Source organism: Pundamilia nyererei, unplaced genomic scaffold, assembly GCF_000239375.1.
Source record: "Pundamilia nyererei isolate P.nyererei 1_Seehausen unplaced genomic scaffold, PunNye1.0 scaffold00124, whole genome shotgun sequence".
Lineage (NCBI taxonomy): Eukaryota > Metazoa > Chordata > Actinopteri > Cichliformes > Cichlidae > Pundamilia > Pundamilia nyererei.
In genome coordinates, this window is record NW_005187525.1 from 822,511 (window position 1) to 846,234 (window position 23,724).

At 41.4% G+C, this 23,724-nt stretch overlaps 1 protein-coding gene across 1 annotated transcript in view; it reads right to left on the minus strand.

Annotated features, from left to right (window-relative positions):
* cemip (cell migration inducing hyaluronidase 1) overlaps nt 1-23,724 on the minus strand; it is a 132,853-nt gene that overhangs the window by 5,214 nt on the left and 103,915 nt on the right. Inside the window, exons 14-24 of the mRNA XM_005742891.1 lie at nt 22,153-22,222; nt 21,537-21,665; nt 14,572-14,657; nt 12,081-12,212; nt 11,710-11,745; nt 9,018-9,173; nt 7,080-7,260; nt 6,483-6,698; nt 4,592-4,803; nt 1,301-1,486; nt 640-844 (exon numbers count right to left, since the gene is read on the minus strand). Coding sequence (XP_005742948.1) covers nt 640-844; nt 1,301-1,486; nt 4,592-4,803; nt 6,483-6,698; nt 7,080-7,260; nt 9,018-9,173; nt 11,710-11,745; nt 12,081-12,212; nt 14,572-14,657; nt 21,537-21,665; nt 22,153-22,222 — 1,609 coding nt within the window. The remainder of the gene's footprint in view (nt 1-639; nt 845-1,300; nt 1,487-4,591; nt 4,804-6,482; nt 6,699-7,079; nt 7,261-9,017; nt 9,174-11,709; nt 11,746-12,080; nt 12,213-14,571; nt 14,658-21,536; nt 21,666-22,152; nt 22,223-23,724) is intronic.

Genomic DNA, 23,724 nt, shown 5'->3' on the forward strand with positions numbered 1-23,724 from the left:
AGAGGCCATAAGAAGATCATTTGTAACCTTCACTAAAGCTGTTTCTGTGCTGTGATGAGCTCTGAAACCTGACTGAAACTCTTCAAATAAACCTCTGCAGATGATCTGTTAGCTGTTTGACAACTACTCTTAGGTTGATCATATTTAAGATTGAAGCATTAATTAATGGCAGGACTTCTTTGAGCAGTCTTGTAGGAATGGGGTCTGACAGACACGTTGAAACCTTTTCTTCAATCAGTGATGAATATAAGATGTTCTAGCTTTCTTATAAAGCAGGAAACTATTTCTCCAGGCTAAATGATGATCTTCTAAATTTGTGATATGTCATTTTCTCTCCAGCTTACGAGTTATGTGCTTTAAGGTGCGTGTTTGAGAATTATACCAGGGATCAAGTGGTATGATTGTCACAGTACTATACCTGGTTACTGTATATTGCACCTCTACTGAATCTCTCCACTCTCCCTCTCTCTTTACGGTGTTTCAGAGTGGATTTTAACACCAAGAGAAGAAAATAAGCATTTCTTTTAATCTTCCATCTAGCCAGGACATATATTCTTTCTATACTTCTAATGACATGAATAATGCCAATTCCACAGGAAAATAGTGGAGAGTTGGAATCATTTTAATTTCATTGCTCACCAGCCCGGCAGTGGGAATTTTTCTGGGCATTGGAACATCGACAATGGGCAGCTCAGCATGTTTGGGGTACGCCTTAGCCAAGCAGTTGCTGGGTGGACTGCCTTTTGGTACGATAGCTGTGATCTTCACCCTCTCACAACCCTTCACAGAGCAGAAGGCAAACGTCTCTCTGTGATTGTGGGCTTTCACCTTCAGGAAGAGGAGGCTGCAGGACACACAATGAATGACAGGCATCATATGCTTTCCCTGACACTTAGCAACCAAAAACAAATCACACTGTTAAAGGTATTCCTGACATCTGACATTGCAATGCACAGAGGTTTCACAGTACACTCATGCCATCTAACCCTGAGCAGTCAGGTGATCAGTAATACCTACAGGTACACTTTTTTGTGAAATCTTACAGTGCCATCCATCCATCCATCCTCTTAACAGTATATCAGTATATATCCAGGGTATGCCCAGCTTTACGTGTGCTTAGTCACAAAGGTCACAGCTTTGCATCTTTTATTGTAGGAATGCCACATTTCACTTTGGGCTGATGTAGCTCTTATTTTACTGTAAGAGTGATCTTTTCTGTGTGTCTAATCCCTGTATATTTTTCCTAGTTGTCCTACTTCTGGTAATGAGTGTAATGTAGTGGTCTGTGCATGTGTCGGACCCAGTGTCTTCTTCCCAGTAGAAATATCCTCTGGCCAAGTGCGAGTGGTTGATCTTCTCCTTGTGAGTCGTCCTCACGAAGACGCCAGTCTTGCGGGTTGGTTTGGTCAGCCGATTGTGGATGTCTGACAGGATTGTGAAGGTGGTGCCTTGTGGATAGCAGAGGCCCACATTGATCCAGTCATTCCTGAAACACAAGGGAAACACCAATCCAATCCAATATGATCTGATTTAATTTCAAAAGCAAAAACATGGGGACATCACTATCAGGTATTTTTGTGTAAATGAAACTGAACCTTATGATTTACACAACAACACATGTACAGACTTAAAGTCAACATGACATAAGCTGATGTTAAACGAGCTACTGTGGCTGATTTCTAGCCTGCAGACACTACGAGGCAGGTTGAAAGGTGGAAATCAGCGAGCGACTAATGAGTATTACCTTTAATATCAGCGTAAATTCTAATTGACTGGTACCTTGATGTAACCTAAAACTGTAACCACCACAGCTTACCAACCTGTCCAACAAAATGCATTACCATAAACAGAATGCTGTTGCATGAACTGCCAAGTATATTCATGCAACCTTCAAATAATGCAGAGTTCAACTTGCTGTCAAACATATTTCATTATATGAAAAACCATTCACATCTTATACTGATGCAATATCTGATTTAAAAACTCTAAAATGATTTAAATGCAGTCCTTATATTGACTGTTTATCAGATGTCACTGAGCACCTGACATTTCTCTGACCTTCCTCTTAATTTAAAATTGGTTTAACACTGAAAAGAAAAGCAGTGATGTGAACAAGTGGCTTCAGATGAACTAAGTGCAAAGTAACAAGCCTGCTTTGAAAACGTAAGGAGTGGAACGTAGATGTATTGCTGTTCAAATGTAGGGAGTGTTGCATAATGACTGAAACTAGCACCACTGGGCTGTGAGGTCAGTTCCTTGATCATTAATGTGCAAATCGTCATGACCATTAATTAACAACAACTAATCAAAGCCCACTGATCACTGATCAAAGACCAAATGTACCGTTACAAACTGTCACGGTGGGGAAACCTGCAGTCGGCTGAGACTGAAGAAGTCACCTGGATGAGTGACGAAACGTTTCTCCCACTGAAAACGTCCAGATGAGCAGACTCAACCTTTTGGGATTGTTAGAGGGTAAGATGCAGGGCGCACCATTTAAACCTCACCAGTCTATCACAGATATGCATTAGTATTCAAAAATCAAAGTGTTTAATTTAAACACTGTGGCATGGGGCTGATTCTCAGTCATTTGTGTGCAGCACACAGAATGCACGTTATTTGCATTTACATTGCAAAACGTTCTGATTGCCTTAATGACTCTTCTGTCAGCTGCTCAGCTTAACTATTCAGGATCTGACTTCACAAAGCCACGCATGCTGTTTATCAATCATCAGTTCCCCTTAGTGGTCTGCTGAAAGGTGCCAGCTCTACTTAAAGACTAAATACATGAAAAAACACTAAATAAGGTCAAATATTACGTGAAATAAAACCTGCCATATAAACGGACTCAAATCAGATCTCTTTAACTCAAAAGCTTCTTCAAAATGAATCTTCTACAAGATTTTTTGTCAATATTTTTTAAAACAAACAAACGAAAACGGTGTCATTATATGAAAGTCAGACAAAAACATAATTAAACTCGTCAGTTTACTCTCAAAACAGAGGTTTTGAGTCAAAACAGGAACAAGATGTGTTTCGCTTCTTTTTACAGAAGTTTGCCTCACTTGCTAAACAGCACAATGAGCTGTAGATGGAGCCATTGTTCTTTGCACAATCAGTGAAAATGATTCGTATTAGTTCTGTCATCTTTTGATTCAGGCCATCAGGGATTAACTGACAAGCTTGAAATAACAAACAGACTTCATGCAGTTTAAATAGCTCAGGGCCGCACCATGAAAGCCAGCTGAAGAGAGGCCAAAGCTCAAAAAGAAACTTTTCCTATTTTTGCAGCGAATCGTTGGAAAGAATGTTGAGAGGTGAAGGGGCTGATGGGCTCCATTTCATTCAAATTAATAACAGAAATCCTCTAAATATAGACTCTAGTTTCAAAGCAGAATCCATGTGTTCAATAAACTCCCATCATGTTTAAAGGGGGTTTATTGTCATTTCCTGTTCCAGTTCTTCAAATCTTCAAACAAATTTGGAGAATTGGAAGAGCTTTGATTATGGCCACCACACAGATAATTCCAGGTCTGTCAGTTAGGAAACTTCCTAAGCAAAATGGACTGTTGGAATGTAGGTAGGTGTCAGGCTACTGTGGTGAGTCGACCCTTGACCTTAGCACAGAAAAATGAAACAGTTAAAGTAATTGGGAACATGATGGGAGTTTATTGAACACATGGATTCTGCTTGAGTTCTCTCAACTATTTCCTCCAGCTTCAGCCAAAGATTTGATCAATTTATCTTTTTTAACGTTTAGTTAAAACAACTGTGCTTGACTTGTGCCACGATATGCGGAGGCAGATTGTTTGGATTCTTTTTACATGAGGACCCAAATGCAAACATGACAGACAGGGGGGGCCTGGAATAATCACGAGGAGGGGAACATGGGAACTAAATGTTGGAAAACTCAGACATGAGGATCAAACGCACAGAGGGGCACAGAGGACAAAGACACAAGGGGAACATAAAAAACAAACTCAGAGACGTAATAAGAATGAACTCAGAACTAACCAGTGAAAATAATAATAATACATCATGTGACGTTATGCACCGTAGAGGCTGAAATACCCTGTGAAGTCGAGGCACACAACTGATGACGTGTTCCGATGGTAAAGCTTCTGGGCTGCTTTCTCACAGCAGCCGTCCCTCGAGACTTTCTCCATTTGAAGCAATGCATCATCGGGGACTGTAACATCCAGTCCTTTTATGCTTCTAAACTAAGACTAAAGTTACTGGATTAGACACACTTAAACTTTGTCAGGATGGCGCTATGTTGAGCTCTACTGCTATTATGAGGAACCAAATTTATGAAAAGTCTGTGAAAAAATAACCTACCATTATACTTCCATCAGACCAGGACACCCAATAGCACAAGAGTAAGTATTCAAAGGAAATTGAAAACACTGAAGAACCATGTTAGCTTCTCTTAATTGGCTCCCAGGATAGAATTTCAAATCTTTCTATTTATATACAAAGTGTTTAATGACCAACCTCACACAGTGTGTGTGGTACAATGGTCCAACAGTACAGACACTGGTGCTGTTAACGTGCTTTGAGTAAAAAAACGTTTCTAAGTTTATTCACTGACTTGTTGAAGTTGATGAGCCAGATGGTGACCTCAGCAGGTGCCGCCTGGTCCCAGTGGATGGTGTAGCCTTTGGCCAGGGTGACCACTGGCTGGAACTGCTGGTAAGCTTTCCGCTTGTCCAGGGCGCCTTCAAGTGTTAGGGGTCGATCAGGGTATTCATCCCTCACTATCTGCATGTTAAGGCTGGCAGGGTTTCGTGTTTGAACATAGATCTGAAAAAAAAGGAAAAGAATGCATTGCATATAATAATAAAATCATAGAAGTACCTGATTCAGTAGAAGTATCACGTTTTAGTTATTCAATTAGTATAGCCACTCTGACTTCACTCTGTGACAATCCTTTCTCTTCCAACCACTTTGTTCACTCTATAGATGTTCGGTGCTCTGTGTTGTAAACCCGACACCCTCATTGTGGCGTCTCTACTTTACAATATAAAGTGCTGTGAGGTGACTGTTGTGAATTGGTACAGGTCACTATGTTTGTTCATACACTGAATACCTGTACATGATGCACACAGATATGGATCCAGATTCAACACTAGCCTCTAATTCACTTTGAAAGATGGGAAGTCATTGGTTCACTTTGCTTGTGCTACTGCAATATAGGTGTCAGCTAATTGAATCACATTTACTTAAAATGCCCAGAAGCGTGAGGTTGACGCTTGTGCAGCTGGTTGGTTCGATTTAATATGAAGGAGATGAAGTTGACCTTGGTGGTGTGCAGTGGCATGAGTCACTAGTTGTTGTTGCTATGATGAGCCCCCCAGGAAAGATACCACACCAAGACATCAGGCACACACCCACTGAAGTAATACGTGTATTTGAATCCTGGCTAAGAACTGAAGTGCCTCTGGTTTAGTGACTAATGACAACCTTTCTAAAACAGGTTGTCATTAGTCACTAAAAAGGGAGAAAGGTGCTAGAGTGTGGTCATGGTGCATTTTAGTGTAAGAAGGTCTGTCCTTGGGATTTTGTGTCCCACTGGGTTTGACTGCCACCAGTCAACTGTCCAGCTGTCGAAGCTCCTGCTCCTTGTTGGTCCGGGCTGGTGGCTGGTGTACATTCCCTTCTGGGCCCAGTTTAATGTAAGGGTAAAGCTTTCTGTGGCTTGGCTTCTTTTTTTACACAATGAGGTTGCTGGCAATATGTCCAACCCATGTGCAGTTTGGGAGGTTTGTCAGTTTAAGTACTATGTTTCCTTTAACCTAGGTGGCCTGCCTAACATGACCTCCCACCTAGGCTAAAGAAAACATTTTACATTGGACTGTCCTTTTTCTAGCCAGAAGGTTATTGAACTCCTTTACATTTGGGGCATTGGTGTGAACCAGGAAGTATATGCATGCTAGTGGGCCCTGTTTGGAACACCTTTTGGCCTCCAACATGCTCCAGGATCCCAGATGTTCTGCCTGTGCATACAAAGCGGGAGGTGATGGAATCGCTGAGGAGGCTGAATGACAAGTGAGGTCAGCTTATGCCCTTCACTCTTTTTCAGCTAGCATTTAATTATAATTAATTATAATTATGAGAAGTCAACACCTGACTATTTGTGTTGTGGAGTATAAACAAATACAGCTTTGCACACAATGACTGTTTGTGATCGAGGCTCATTGTGAGGGAATGCAAAATCCATTGTGTATTTGTTGGCTTTATTGCACAAAGAAGCAGACATTTCCCAAAACATATTCAATAACTGGTGTTAAGAAGGACTTGAAACAGCACTTTATTCTTATCCCTTCTGACTCTTTTTTTTCAAGAGTTTTCAGATACCCCAACAAACAAGTTTCATATAAATGAAAATGCACACAATCAAGCAGAAATGACATTTGTGTTTGTGAAGACTGATATATGAAGATGAATGAATGAGGAATCGGGTGTGACACCTGCTGACCCACCTGTGCATAGTGCCCACTGCAGATAGCACCCTTCCAGTCAGGCACATCAATGCAGTCAGGGTGACGAAGCAGCCAGTTGTCTTCTTTAACCAGGAAAGCTCCGGGATACTCACTGACCGATCCATCAATATCATGGAAGATGGTCGTCTTGTCCCCGTCCATCTGCATTTTACTGAACCAGGGACCCGGCTCCCCAAAAAATACCCGAGATGTAATCTATAAGAGAGGGATGCATTAGTCTAGAGCCATTTACTGTGGCTTCCTGTGGTGCTACGCATCATTCACATTCAATATTCCAAATGTGTTCAGTGTTTCTTTATTTTCAACATTTAAAACATGGCTCTATATTTGAATATATTTGACATTTCGCTGAGAAATATCCAGAATTATTCAGTCGATCTGATAATCTACCAAAGTGGAACATACAGGACAATGGAACTGGAATACAGTTTTCAAATAACAAGAGTATTTTAAAATGCTTTTGTGTAAAGCTACAGTTGTCGGTTTTTCTTCCGAATGAAGCAAAGATTCAAGTTTGTAAAAACGTGTTAAACCAGTGTCTCTGGTTTTGTGTATTTCACACAGAAGTGGACTCACAGGTACATGGTCAAAGGTGATGTTGGTGACATTATTGTTGGGGCAGCTCTGCCACGAGTTGTTGAGCCTGAAGCCAAAGGCGCTGGTGTGCCTTCCGTTTAGTGCCGTGTATTTCCTAAATGTACAGTTCTGTACATTGATCGGCCCATCGTAGATCTGCATGCCTCGGATTGGAAAATCACTGCTCAAACACAGATGCACAAACGTCGTCATTGATGTTTGGCTCTACATACACGGGAACAGAAGCTTCAGAAAGTCACTGAACTGAAAAGAGACGCGCAACTACAGCACAATGTGTTTCTTTGAGACAAGCCTTCAAGGAGCTATAAAGGCAAGTTTTATTTTCACGTGCAGCAAAATGCATGGCTGTATGACACATGTAGTCAACATCATCAAAGATGTTGTGTGTTAGCTAACTACAAGAGAAAGTACTACACAAAAATAAAGAGTAACCAGCATGTCAGCAAGTCTTTGGTGAAACATGTTATTAACTGGCTCTGTGGGAGAACTTTAATCAGAACCTACTCTTTTGTTATACTAATTCTTCTTGTGTAGATTTTTTGAGGACGTTCTGTTATTAAATTGCATTTAAAAAGGATGCATCAAGTACACATTTTGATGAAAAAAAAATGTCCACAAATGACTCCCCACTGTGGGTGTCACTAAAAAGCTTTTCTTTACAGCAGCTCTCAAGAAGTGGTCAGCAATGCAGAACATGAGAGCACAAAGTGTCAGAGAATGTTAGTCTGAACTGCAGATTAAGGCAGAAGTGGTTTCAATTATATTCATTTTTCCAATAAAGGGATCTCTAATAATACCACTGGTGAGACGTTCTTTTTGTACACTGCCCAGGTGGCCAGAGCACGGCACTGATTTCTGAGCATACAAATCTGGCTCTCACACATGCCAGCCTCGATTAAACTGTTATTTGACACAGACTAAAAAAGTGCAGTCAAATAAGGTGTTAACTGCAATGGCCACACATACTTTGTTTTTGCAAAACAGGTTCTTATGAACCGAGTAGTTCCAGAGTCATTACTGATGCAGAAAAACTAGTCCATGCATTTGTTACTTTGAGTCGGGACTACTGCAAATTTTTATGATCCCTATAATTATCATGCAGTTAAAAGCTACCTGGAAAGCATTCAAATGCTGCTGCAATGGTACTGACTAGAATTACAAAGAGAGACCACTTTCTCCCACATTAGTTTCTTGTGATTGGTTCCCTGTTAAATAGAAACATGGAATTAAAATACTTTTCAGAAATAAAGTCTTAAATGACACGGTTCCATCTTGAAGACCTCATATGTTATTATGATTTTAATACAGCATTATGCTCTGTGGGTGAAGGCTGAAGTCCTCAAAGTAAACACGGGAGGCTATCAGGACTTGCTCACGAGGAAATAGCTCCTTTTGGGTTCAGAAGACCGACAGACTCAAGTTTTCTCTCTCCCATAGTTTGTGTTTTTCCTCATTTGTCTTTACTCCTTCTTTTGTCTCGTCTTTTCCCTTCCCCTCCACCCAGTCATAGCAGAAGGCTGCCTGGACCTGCTTCTGTACTCTCTTCTTGTTAAAAGGGAGTTCTTCCTCCCCACTGTCACCAAGTGCTTCATAAATGGTGTCATAATACAATTTGAAAAACATTGTAAAAATACAGTTGTGACCTTGTAATAAATAAAACTGATGTGAACAGAATATTATAAGCATAGTGAAGTAAATCAACCTTACCACGACATAGTGACAATGTAAACATAAAAAACCACAATATCTGTGTTTTTAAAGCAATTATTAAATGTACATTTTGCTTTTCAAACAGAGGTTTTTTTATCAGTTGCTAAGAGTAAAAAAACTAAAAATAAAACTTCTGAAACACCACTATTGAGAAGAGAGTTTGTGAGCTTAAAAACAAAAATAAAATTAGCTGTAATCACCACTTACATGCCACGTGGCAGGGTCCTGTCAGTAAGGTCAGGACCCCCAGGGCCCCAAATCCTCTTGTCTGGGAAAGGCATACCACGATTGTCACTTTCACCCACAAAAAGTGAATTCTTCACCTGCTGATGAGAGCCGTCATCTTCTGGAAATGTGCCTCCACTGCACACAGACATTGTGAGTAAAGTCATGTAGTTAAAATCTGTTTTCTGTTGTTGATTATGTAAAGCTTAAACATCCAAGGCCCTGAAAATATACAATACAACATGCCAAAGCTAAAAAACAATGGAAAAGCACATCACTGTGATTTAAATGCGTGTCAGAAGCTACACACTAACATCTTGGTTACACTCTGCTGTTATAATTGCAGAGTTTATGCATCGGTTATTAAGCAATCCTTGTGCAGCACAGTAAGAATATATGAGTTGGTTCACAAAAGATAAAAAGAATAGTTGTTATTTATAACAAATTAAAATGTAACAGTGTGTGCTTTTCCAAACATTTTAGCTTAGCTGCTATATACAAGCTAACCGGCAACCAAGGTAACATGTAGCAATATGTTCACCAGAAACAGAAGAAATCATTTGCAAGCAGCGTCTCTCAAGGGCACCTGCCTATCTAACATCTGCCTGTAGTTGTGGTCAGAAGTTTACACTCATGTCAGGGTCATTTTAGGATTTCTGGTTTGAATTGTTCCTTTTCAAGGGTTGAATGATCATAGAGCTGGATTCTAAGTATAGTTCACAAATCCCCAACATGGCTGATGTTGGGGATTTGGGAAGGCCTTAATGTTAGCCTGCTTTATCCACTCCAAAACCAGTTTTGATGTATATTTAAAATCACTTTCCTGTTGAGCTTAAAAATGCTGAATTTGGAGCGGAAGCATCTCTCTTGGTCAGCACCCTCTCAGTCCATGGCAATGTAAACGTGCTTCACTGTAGACAGTGACGATAGTGTTCCTGCAGTTTCCAACTCATTGCGAGCTTGAGCCCTTTTGGTTCCTGGGTTGTTCCTGAACATCCAAACCGATTTCCTCTCGTCTCTGGGTGACAGTTTGGGTCTTCTTACAGAGCCAGGCAAAGTTTTGACACACTGACACAACTGTACTCGTGTGCAGTTATTTGAACTGATGATCTCAGAATATGCAGTTGCTTAGAAAACTTTTCAATCAAACTTCTGTTGAGCTCTTAGACTTTCCTATTGTCCTGGGAAGAGAATCTACCAGCTGTTGTCATATTCACTAACGAGGAGTTAATAAGCCTTGCAAACTTAAAAGACATTGTAGAACTTCAGCACGACTTGTTAGTTCCCTAATCCACACACCACTGTGTGGATTAGGGAACATCAAAATTCAATTCAAACTTATGCACCCAATTCTTGGTGTTGTTTTTAAGTCTTTAATGTATGCTACACCCTTGAAATAGAAAAGTTCAAAGACATAATTAAAAGCCTAAAATTACCCTGACATTCATGCCCATGATGCGTGGATGCAAACTTCTCACCACAGCTGTGAGTTATATAACCATAGGAAATTCTAGTATCCATTAAATGCTGTTAGCCCGGATGCCACTGCCCAGGTCAACCTGAAAAATATACTGCAAACACAACTTCAACTTCAGTACACTGCTGAAAAAGTATTTGCCTGACTCATTTCTAATTGGCTCTACCTTTAATTACTTTAATTTAAAACCATTACATAAGCTTTTGCCATGACTGATCTTTGCTACGGATCATGGTAGGGAAAATGCCACTGCATAGGTATCCTGATCCATTTGTGAAGTGTTGGCTGGGTGTTGACTCTTCAAATTATTCCTATGAAGAATAACAATAATGGCACCAGCTAAGCTTCATATGCTTATCTTTATCAGTTAGAAAAACTTCTACATAATTTCCAGACATCATGATGATCAAAACTGGGCATAGATATCATCAAAGAGTCAAATCCTGCCAGTACCCCTGAGTGTTTTGTGGTTGTTGTTCTTAGTCTTTGGTTAAGAGCTTTCTGATTTCTGTATTCTTGTAGTTATGTTTCTGTATTAAATATGGAGTTTCTTTTTAGGTTATATTTAAGTCTCCCTAAAAAGCTGATTCTGTTCATCTGGACGTTGTGTTTTCAGTGGGAGAAACGTTTCATCACTCAGCCGAGTCGCTTCTTCACTTTCAGCTGACTGCAGGCTTGGTCAATGGTCAATTTATGTGAAAAGTCTGAGGAGGGGGCCTAACGACACATCTTTCACCATCATACAATGCTGTGATTGCAACCATTCCCCAAATCTCTGTCAATGGTACTAAGGTGGTGGTTTTCACATCTTAAGGTGTTTTCAATAAATTGCATGCTCAAAAAGTTTTTGTCACTTTATGTCTGTGTGTGTGTGTGTGGGGGGGGCACACACACACACACACACAAACACTGATTTAGTATGGATAGAAGGCTGAACCTTAGGTATTTGCAAATTTAGGTGGCAAAGTATTGATAATGTCTCCTGTCAGGAGAAAACGTTTTGTCAATTCTTGCCATCACACTCCGAAGCTACTTCTCACTCTGCATCAGAGCACGCCTTTTCTAACAGGATCCTGAGGAGACTCCATATAAGGCATTTTCCAATTAGGCAGAGAGAGAGAAAGTGAGCAGGAGAACAATAAACGCATACAACAGCCCTTTTATTTCTAACATGATTTAATAAAGGGGGAGTCTTACCTTGCTAAAGTGAGGCCAATGCCATTATCAGCAAATCTACCGAAAAAAGGAATATTATCATTAGAAGCACAGAAACACAGGAACAATGTGATGTTCCCATGGACACACACACACACACACACACACACACACACACACACACACACACACACACACACACACACACACATTAAGAGACTAAAGCAGATAGCAAGTTATTGTTAGATGGGAATGAACGTGCAGAAAAAACACTTGCTTTGTTCGACATGCATCATTTTCAGTGACATTCACTTGCACTAGAAGTTGATCAACTTTACTTATTCACTTGTTTATTTTACTTGGGTGACAAGTAAAATAAACAAGTAAAATCACTCAGTGTGTGTATCACTCACTGGCAGTCATCTAACCACACATCCCCTCCTCTCAGCCAAGCTCCATGGTACTGGTTCTTATAGGCAGTGAAGTGATGGATGAGAGCTGGGACTCTAGGTTTGAACGGGTCAGAATCCTGATGGGGGCCATACCTAAACAACAGAAGGACATACAGTGCTAATATTTAACAATATTTTTCAAGGCTGCAAAGGAGCAATTTATATAAACTGTAATGTTGTAGCTTTTTAAATGGTCATTCATCCATCCATCCATTTTCTTTTGCTTATCTGGGGCCAGGTTGCTTGGGCAGCAGCCACAGCATTGAAGCCCAGACGTCCCTCTCCCTAGCCACCTCCAACATCTTATCTGGGGGAACACTGAGGTATTCCCAGGCCAGTTGAGAAATACAGTTTCTCCAACGTGTCCTGCGTCTGCCCTGGGGCCTCCTCCTGGTGGGACATGCCCAGAAGACCGAACTCAGGAGGTGCCCAAGATGCATCTATGTGGAGGAGTAGCTCGTGACCATAGGTGAGGGTAGGGACATCAATCTGGTAAATCGAGAGCTTCGTTTAAATACTCAGCTCTCTCTTCACCATGACAGACCAGTGCAGCGCCCGCATCACTGCAGTTGCAGCAACAATCCGTCCGTCCGCTCCCCTGTCTCCACACTTGTGAACAAGACACTGAGACACTTAAACTCCTCAACTTGTTCCTGACCTGGGCGCTCCAGCCGTTTCCGGCTAAGGAACATGGCTTCAGTCTTGGAAGTGTTAATTCTCATTACCATTGCTTTAAACTCAGATGCGAACCACTCTAATGTGAGCAGGAGGCCTCCACCTGGTGAAACCAGAAGAACCACATCATCTGCAAAAAGCTGAGACAACAGTCTGAGACCACCAAAGTGGAAGCCTTCTGCCACGTGACTACACCCTCTGTCATCACTGAATCGAAACCATTCTAAAAATTATGCTCAGAATCGCTGACAAAGGGCAGTCCTGGCATGGTCAACACCCACTGGGAATTAATAATAATAATAATGGATTGGATTTATATAGCGCTTTTCAAGGCACCCAAAGCGCTTTACAATTCCACTATTCATTCACTCTCACATTCACACACTGGTGGAGGCAGCTACAGTTGTAGCCACAGCTGCCCTGGTGCAGACTGACAGAAGCGAGGCTGCCATATCGCGCCATCGGCCCCTCTGGCCAACACCAGTAGGCAAGTAGGGTAAAGTGTCTTGCCCAGGGACACAACGACCAGGACAGAGAGCCCGGGGATCGAACCGGCGACCTTCTGGTTACAGATGCGACTCCCAACCCCTGAGCCACGGTCGCCCAGTAATTAGTCAGCCTTATTGCCGTCGATGTGGACCAAGCTCTCGCAATGCTTGTTCCAGGACTGAACGCTCATAGCAACAGCCCAGATACCCCATACTCCCAAAGCACCTCACACAGAATACCCAGAGGGATGTGGTCAAATATCCAAGTCCACAAATCACATGTAGACCAGTTAGGCCTACTCCCACCCACCATCAAATATTCTTGAGAAGATAAAGAGCTGGTCCAGTGTTTCATGACCAGGATGAAAAGTGTATTGTTCCTCCTGCATCCAAGCTTCGACTAATGGTAAGAGTCTTATTTCTAGCACCTTGGCGAAGACTTTGCCAGGGAGGATGAGGAGTGTGATCATCTTACAGTTGGAGCACACTCTCCGGTCCTACTTCTTCAACATGGAAACCACCACCCCAGTCTGCCAATCCAGAGGCACTGTCCAAGATCTCTATGTGACAGATCTCACCCCCAGTGATGGATGAGTCATCCCACATGAGTCTCCAGGTGGAGCAACCTCGAGAACCCCACCTATGGACTCCAAGAATGCTGGGTAATTTAAACTATCATTTGGCACATAATTTTAATCCACAAGAGTAAAAGAGCAGTTCAACAAACGGGATGATAAGTAGTAAACGGACTGGTTCTTATACAGTGCTTTTCTATCTGAGCACTCAAAGCACTTTACACAACTTGTACATTCACCCATTTGCACAAGCACTTTTTTCTAAGTGCTTCCTGTCCAATAATCACATGCATTCATCGGAGAGCAACATGGGGTTAGTATCTTGCCCAAGGCATTTGGCATGCAGACTGGAGCAGACTGGGATCAAACCAGTCTTTGAGTAAATTAATAATTTTTAATTTTATTTATTTATTTTTACCAGATAGCCATATGTGTGCGACTAGTATCTTTTATTACTTGACAGCATCTTTATCTTATTAATGATTAATAACACAAAAACCTTCATTGCACTGACAGATCTACACTTTCTTTCTCCAGTAAAAAGTTTTTCTGCCCATTTAATTGGCCTGTGCACTGACAATATGAAAAAGAGCACACCCAGTGCTCACGAAAACATTAACAGGAAATGTCATCATTACAGAGTAAACTCATCACACTGAATCACACTGGGTGGGATGTGATTTCTCATGCAGGGTGTTTGTTACAGGGTCTGACCTGGCTCCTATCAGAGACAGGAAGGGTCTCTTGTCCTTGTTGTCTGCCTGGGTCGTCTTAACTCCATTATCAAGGATCATTCCAGCCTAAAATAAAAAGACAACAGAAATTGTGAGTTTGTTTGCCCTGTATGTAGAATTTTTAAAAAGACATGGACTTTATTTATTTATGCGAGAGGTAAAGCCGTGTGCTTGGAGAGCAGATCGCTGTGTTCAAGGATTATTCAAAGATTATCACCATTATGAGACGAAACACACGAAGGAATCCAAGAACCCGACTGATGCAGAGCAGGAATAGACTTGAGACTAGCAAAAGGGCTTTTTCACAAAGTTTACACATCCAGGGACAGAGCAGTCAAGACCAGCTTTGTGATTTCCCACAACATTACAAAAACCAATAAGCCTTTGACTGATTTAGAGTTTATCAAAGAGTATTTGGTGGTGCTCTAACACGCCTTGAAAAAAATGAAGGATTTGAAAACGCCCCTCTTCAGGTAAACCAAGATGGACTGTGGGCATTATGGGAAATCTGGAGCTTCAGTTTAAAAACAAAGTGGACAGTTTTCATGTTTTCCTACTTAGTCAAGGACCAGAGCAGCACGGTTACTCATCTTTATACAAAAGAGGTACCAGCAGAACTTTAAGTCGATGTTACAGGTGGATTTTTATTTGTCTCTCAAAGGGGAGAAGTTTCCACACATGAGCAGACATGTGAAGATGTTGGCTCTCTTTGAAGCTACCTTTATAAGCGAACAAGCATTCTCAGGGATGAAGTTTAACAAATCCAGGTGCAGATCCTGTCTCAGTGACACTGTCTCATGCATTTCCACCTCAGATGAACGTGACTTTAATCTGCTTTTTCAAGCCCAAAACAGACCAGATTTCTCTCAGTGAAAAAGAAAAAAGAACTTAAAAACTGCAGATGTAATTAAACTACAAGTAAAAAAGCAACATCTACATCTTTAAAATATTGCAAAAACAGTTTTAGAAATATTGATTAAACAGTGATAAAATGCTGGTACTACACCTATTTCACATTTTGCATAATTGTAATATCAACTCTTACCAGTAGCAGTTTATAAAGAGATCAAATTAATATTGAGAAGAATTGACAGGCCCCCTGGGTAAATTAATTGTTTAGCGCTGATTTAACAAATGGTTTGTGGTTAATTTTGCATGTAACTCTTGTCATTATTTGGAAAAATGTCAAAAGTATAATAAATAAAAATATATATACTGTCAACAAGTTTCCAACTGAAGGTACAATTTTTATTCAGCAAATGAATTTTGAGTTGAAACCACTACCTTCGTCCTGTTTCCCTCCCTTAGCTGCAGGAGAAATGCATGAATGTTATGAAACATTTTTATTGGCTTCTTCAAGCAATAAATCAGGCTCAGTAGCAGAAGACTTCTCCTTTGCACCCTTTTCCAGACACATGTTGAGCAGCCCAGCATCAGGTCGTAATTCGCAGTAAACCAGCAACAGCTGCTAGCTCGTATAATCCCTTTTAGTAAAAACTCTGTTAACTCTTTTGGCCCCAACATATTTCATAGGTTTTTTAAAAAGCTGACCATTAACTTGACCTGCATTACTTTCCGTGGCATTTAATAATTGTAGATGTCAGGTGGCAGTGAAAACCCAAATGTTCCAAAAACCTGTGTTGGATCTAAAAGGGAGTCTATAGGGATTCCCTTTCTAACCTTAAGGAACTGCAGGTTCTGGAACATTTGTGTTTTCGTTAAAACACTCGACTTTATAGTAGAGTTAAAATATTTTACAGCATGCTACAAAAAACACTTTAGTCTTTCATTTCAACTGCATCTTTTCTTGTCTTCGTTTGTCCCTAGCTGACAGTCGACAGGGGAGGTCGTCAACGAAGCGAATACGTTGCCGTGGGTGCCGTAGGGTTTCCATCTTGGTCAGCGATCCACTTCCCGGCCTTGCGATCTTTGGCCTTGACCTTTGCTTGCTCCAGGGTTAGATGTCGTTTTTTAAGATCGTCATCAATTTGCTTGATCCAAGTCTTCTTGGATGCTTGATTCTTCAGCGGGCGGAGAGGTGATGCAGCAGAAGTCGATATCGGAGGCGATGGTTGCTCATGCAACAGACGTGTCCAAACCAGATTGCAGTCGTTTCTTCTGGATCAGCTCTTCCATCGAGGGTTGCTGGTGACATTGACTACGTTTTGTGCTGTTGGTAAGATGGTCGAGGAGGGACACTCTGATAACCTGATGCAAACAGTGGAAGACCTCAAACTTGTTGAGGTCGTGCTTGAGGATAGCAACTGCATAGTAAGTGACAACTCTGGGTTGTAATTAGTCTTAACTTAGAAGTGTGCCTGCTGTGGCTGACAGGCAGCTGTAGCCTGCAGCTGTGTGCTGGGTTTGCCCACGTTTATGTACTTGTTTCCTTTTGGAACAGTTTTCATTATTAACTCCTTTCTTAGCTTACTTCTTAGTTACACAGGTTTGTTAGCATCAGGATGATAAGTCTTAGCTCCTCAACATGCCACTGACTACATCCATATTTTTTATACACTCCAACGTGTCTAAAATGGTAAATGGCCTGTATTTGTATAACGCTTTACTCGTCCCTAAGGACCCCAAAGCTTTACATATCCAGTCATCCACCCATTCACACACAGGTGATGGCAGCTACAATGTAGCCACAGCCACCCTGGGGCGCACTGACAGAGGCGAGGCGAGGCTGCCGGACACTGGCGCCACCGGGCCCTCTGACCACCACCAGTAGGCAACGGGTGAAGTGTCTTGCCCAAGGACACAACAACCGAGACTGTCCAAGCCGGGGCTCGAACCGGCAACCTTCCGATTACAAGACGAACTCCCAACTCTTGAGCCACGATCGCCCCATTAAAATATAATAAAACATCTCTTCCTGTTAATCGAGCCACTTGTATACCAGTGTCACTAGACTGCTCTTCATAAACTCTGCTAACCTTACCATGACATCATGTAAATTTAGTGAGCAGCAGCAAATTGGGGATATACATGTGAGGGGCACAGAGATAAAAATCAATCAATAAATAAATGAAATCAATTTTACTTTTAAATTGTTTTAGACATTACATACAGGAAGAAAATAGGGATGAAGACTATAGAGTGAGAGCCGGGCTTTGAGTGTCATATTATCTCAAACAGTGACAAAGGTTTCTGTTGGACTGAAAAAGGTGACAGGCCTTTAGGTGAAGTGAGGTGTTATTTATAATTCCTTCTGTTTTATAACACTAGTTTATCAAGTTTCAAGGTGAAGCCTCAGCTGACTGATTCCTGTTTGCTTTGCTGAAGTAACATTACACTGTTAACACTGTTGAGACTTGCTTTTGGTTGGCATGCATCTGTCTCTGCTGATATAAGACCAGTCATCATCACAGTCATGCCCCTAAAGCCTGAAAAGAGCTGCAGATTTTCAAATCAATCACCATAGATTTAGGAGGCAAGTAAAACTATGAAAAAATACAGTTACAGAGAACTGGGAAACATTTAAATAAAGGATAAATACACTGCATGAAATGTTCCCGTATCTCACTTAACGAAGCTTTAAATCCAATCATCTGATAAGAAACATTTATTGAAACTTTCCTAAATCAAGCAAAGAATAACCCTACATGCTTCCCAATTTCTAATCCAGCCTCCTGTAGCATTTTCTTAAATAAAATAAAAAGTACCACAACAATAAAAGTATCCCAGTGTGCTGCTTCTAAACAAAGACACTGCCATTGTGTTGCTGTTGAACACTCAACCAGCAGCCCTGAAACAACCTTTTCTCTCACACCAACCTCACATGATTTATGCTCCTGTTAGGATGATCCAAATTAAAAGTGCAGAAGGGAACGAGAGAGTGAGATGGAACAGGAAAGAAATCACTGTAGGGCTCGAGAAAGTAAGGCAATAACAACAGCGCTTCCCTTTCAGCGGTGCCTCATAAATCTCTCTCTGCTCCAGCTGTGCTGTGTTAGGAGCCACAGGTCACTCCAAACTTGGTCCTATCTCACCACCAATCTCATTCCACTCATCTGGCTTGCTTTCCTCCGTTTCTGTTATCTTGACTTTTTCCAACTATCTCTCTTTTTTTCTAACAGTTTGACCATTTCTCAGTTCTTGCACAAAAGTGTGTTCACACTATCACTGTGACTAAGTTACCGGCCACAGCAGATGGCCCCGCCCCTCCCTGAGCCTGGTTCTGCCGGAGGTTTCTTCCTGTTAAAAGGGAGTTTTTCCTTCCCACTGTTGCCAGAGTGCTGCTCATAGGGGGTCATATGATTGTGGGGTTTTCTCTGTATGTATTACTGTACGGTCTACCTAACAATATAAAGCGCCTCGAGGCGACTGATGTTGTGATTTGATGCTGTGTAAATAAAATTGAATTGAAGTGGGGACCACTGTATAACCATCAGTATCTTTGCTGGCTTTGTGGAAAAATGGATCCAATCCAATTCCACCATTTAAGGGAGGACAGGCCATCAGCACCGATGATGACGGCACTTTTAACATTAAGTGTTCATGTTTGGTGAGCTGTGAATTTAGCATTATCTGTGATATTCTTAGGGACTGTATTCTTTGAAATGGTCTACACGCACTTGTAAATGACAAGTGAAAGAAAATATTGCAAAGTAAGCTAACTATATACTATATGACAATTAAAACTCTGGAACTCTGGTCTGTCCTGAAAGAACTGAATCATTCAGCATGGCTTACTGAGACTGCTTTCTGGGTCACAGGCAGGAGGATGGAGGAGTAGAAACAAATGAAGCTGACATTTTTATAGGATCAGCAATTTTCTTTCTTTAGTCTGATGTTCTTTATTATTCACCACATAAAGCGTTACATCAAGTAGGCCCACAAAACACTGTTAAAGCTAGGGTAGGTATAAGTCCTAAGCCCAAAGCTCTTCTCCACTCTTACTTTGAAACACCAAATAAAATAAGCCTGTGCATGTGTCACAGGTTTGATTCAGAGGTGAGTGGGAGCTTGTCATTGTTTGTTTTTTTTACCATGGTGGAGTCTTAAGTAAGAAAACATTTTTCATAAATGGATTGGTTCTTATATAGTGGTTTTCTACTCTACTGGAGCACTCAAAGCACTTCCCATTCATACAAACAAGCTTTCTTCTATGCTTACTATCTAACATTTACACACATTTGTACTCTGATTGATGCATTGGAGAGTAACATGGCCTGGCCTGTATTTATATAGCGCTTTTCTAGTCCCTAAGGACCCCAACCAGTCATCCACCCATAGGTGATGGCAGCTACATTGTAGCCACAGCCACCCTGGGGCGCACTGACAGAGGCGAGGCTGCCGGACACTGGCGCCACCAGGCCCTCTGACCACCACCAGTAGGCAACGGGTGAAGTGTCTTGCCCAAAGACACAACGACTGAGACTGTCCAAGCCGGGGCTCGAACCGGCAACCTTCCGATTACAAGGCGAACTCCCAACTCTTGAGCCACGATCACACCGTGGGGTTAGTATCTTGCCCAAAGATATTTGGCACGCAGACTAAAGCAGCTGGGGATCAAACTGCCAACTTTCTGATGACCTGCTGTATGTTTGACCATAATTAGCTACCCTGAACAATTCGGAACAAACGAATGAACAACAGTGTTTTCACACTTAGTGTAAATTACTGAGAGAGGTCGAACAAAGAAGCTGATGTGTTGTTTGCTAGATTCAACTTTCAGTATACTTGTCGGGCAAAAACAAAATCCATGTTGCTACAAATTTTGGGGGGGACAGGGTTTTGTATGATAAGGGATGCGAATTGATTCCAATATCGATATCACTTATTCATTTAATTCTCTATTGATTGTCATTGCGAAACCAATGAGAGCTATTGGCTCTGTTTTGATAATCAAACACCAAATGAGTCAAATGAAGAACACCTCATTTCAATTATCTGGATGGGTGAGGCCATAGGTTTTGCAAAACTGTGTATTTGGATTGTGAAGTGAGCATTTTAAGTACATAATAGTGGGAGTAAACAAAATAATCATCCAAGCAATCAGATCACCTGAAATCAGTGTCATGGTGCTGGGTCGTTGACCCAGTGTTTTGTGTTTGGCATTATGTTTATTATTATTAGCTCATCTGATGTTTAATTTCTTCATGGTTATCTTTATTAGTATGTAGGTTTCATTCTCAGGGTTTCCAGTTCTGGGTTTATTTCCTGTGTCGTTCTCCTGGTGCTTTGTTTGTGTCCCTGACTTTGTCTTTAAAGGTCTGTGTCTGTTATCACTGTGTCAGCTTGTGTCTTCCTGTCGTCTTGTGAATTAGGATCAGCTGTGCTTCCCTCCTGTGTGTCATTACCTGATTACCTTGTGTGTGTATATAGTTGGTGTCGGTCTGTCTGTGTAACTGTGTATTTCCGTGTCTCTTTTCCCGACATTCTCCGTGCCGTTTTCCCGTGTTTGTATGATTTCAGGTTTGTTCTCTAGTTTTCCTCAGTTTAGGTTATCGCTTAATTTTGTCCTCACTTCTGTTCATTGTCACTCACTGTAAATAAACTCACTCGCCGTTGTCTGATACTTTGGTCCTCCTTCACAACACCACACGACTGCTGCCCCAGCCGTGACACACAGTTGGTTTCTACTTTTTTAATATTGGTTATAATCTTATTGTAGACTGATGAACACTTACGTCTTTAAGAATCCTTTTATAGATTTTATCCTTTCCCAGATTTGTGGAAGTTGTTGTGATAGAGGCACAGTTTACATGGTCATGGAAAGAAAATACTTTGCCAGTACCCAGTAACTTATCTTATCTCCAAGCAGAAGACTGAACTTCTTTTCGTTAGCTCACTTCCTGCTTGCTCTTTCCAACAGTAAATAACTGATTACTTAATGTGTTGAACAAGTAGAGACAAATTCCAACTTTTTATTCATTTTTTAGTCAAATTCCCTATCACAGCTTTCTTTATCTCCCCACAGCAGTTCATCCTCAGACTCACCCTGAAGTTGGAATGGGCTCTGTTGTTGGTAAACTGGCCCATAGGTGTGTGCTCTGTATATCCAGGGGAGTATGACCCATTTGAGGGGCCTGTCGCCAAATGGTGGAAAAGGAACCAGAAGCCTGTTTCCTGAGGGTTTACACACAAATAGACATGTAGTTACAAACAGAGCTGTTAGGATAAAATGTTTTAGTTTACAGTAACTACTTTATCTGTAAAACAAAAACGATCTGTATTTCTGTTCATACACAAACATGTGCAGACTCCTATACATAAACATAACCACAGAATCAGTTTTGCACTTTGCATGTCAGCCTCTGTTTTGCTATTGTTCTTTACAAGTGTGTAAATGAGAAAAGTTCTTATACTGGTGAGGATAATTGACACTTCCTCCCAATGGATCCTGGTGAAATCCTCAAAGTAAGATCATAATTGGCACTCTATCATAGTGAAAGTATGGCAGGGCGTCTGTTGTCTGCTTGTTCCAGACGGTGATAGAAGTATACAGCCATTAATCTGACCTGGCAATGTGGTAATGAGAAAGAGCTCCACCTGGAGAAACAGGGGATATAGGAGGGGTGGGGAAGGGTTGAGAGATGAGAAAGTGACAACTCACCTCCGAGCCTGCAGCCGCACAGTTGATGAGGTTGTTATTAGGGTTGGCAATCCAGAACGTGGAAGTTGCACTATAGAAGAAGATTGTTGTAAAAGAAAAGAAATGTTGGATTTCACATAAATAGTTTAAATCAGTAATGCAGAGGAGAAGAAGGAGAGAAGATAGCTTCTAAATTGTCAGAGTGTTGTATGTGCAAAAATGGACATAATTTACGTCTATGTCTGGATCTGAAATCAGTCCTGCAGGGTGCTAGAACAAGAAGGAAACTCTACACGAGTAAGGACGTATGTTCTGTTCCCAAAATGAGGGAAACTGTCCAAATGTCACTACAGTACACATTTTCTAATGAACTTGGAAAGAAAAGCATCTGGACTTCCTTAAGTTGCTTGAAGACGTTTCACCTCTCATCCGAGAAGCTTCTTCAGATCGAAGGTCAAATGGTGGAGTGGTTGGGGTACTTCTAGCTGTGCTCGATGTCTGCAATGTTGCCTTCTGGTAGTTCGATGTGCTCAGTTCTGACTACCCTCCCTCTCTTTGTTACCATCTGACTACACTTCTTCGATCTGAACAACATTCCGATGTCCTTGCTGCAGATCCTGGTGGTGTGGATCCGTGAATCGATGTATCGTTCATGCCTGACATACAACTTGATATCATACATGTGCTTCATTAGTGCTCCATTCTGTAGTCAGTATCTGCAGCCAGTCTTGTCAGTGATCTCACTGAGGGGGTTCAGGCCTATGCATAATAGTAGTGGGGGCAGAGGACTTCCTTGGTAGATCCCGCATTTGATGGTGACTTGTGCTATGGGCTTGAAGTTGGCCTCTAGTGTTGTACACCCTATCCACACTGAGTTCCTGAAGAAGGCTCTTAGGGTCCTGTTGATCTTGTATAGTTCTAGGCATTCCAGGATCTAGGTGTGGGGCAAGTTATGAGTCCAGACAGTGCACAGGCTGGTGGGCCTGGTCTTACAGTCTTAGATGACTGTTCTGTCTACCAGTAGCTGGTGTTTTGCTCCTATGGTATTCATACTAATTCCTGTTCAGGGACATTTCAGTGGTCTGCTCTAAGGTCCACCAGCCACTGAGCGTTGGCGTTATGTGTTGCATCCTTCTGCCATATGCTCTTCCTGTTTATAGATGTCCTAGGGACCCTTACTGGATGCAGATGCCCCAGTTGGGATTCGAACCCACAACTCTCATAAGATGGAAATGGCTCCAGAACAGCATCAGCATGAAGTAGGTGAAGGAGGAATAATAGATGCATTAAACATACATTACATTTACAGGGTTCTCCTTTTGTCCAGTAGTTCAATATCCATGCTAGAAAGTTTTGCTTGTCATTCAACTTTATTTAGCAAAAAATGATCCTCATGAAGTACCCAATACACACCCAGCAGGTGCATGTAATGATTGGGACAGAGATTGTGTCACCACCTCATATCATGATCACAGAGCTTTTAACCACCGTCTTTATCAATGAACGGAGCTACTGGTTCAGTTATCATGGAGTCACAGGGTTGGAATATCATGAGAATATTTGAAAGCTCTCTCATTATCCGTGCTCTACCTT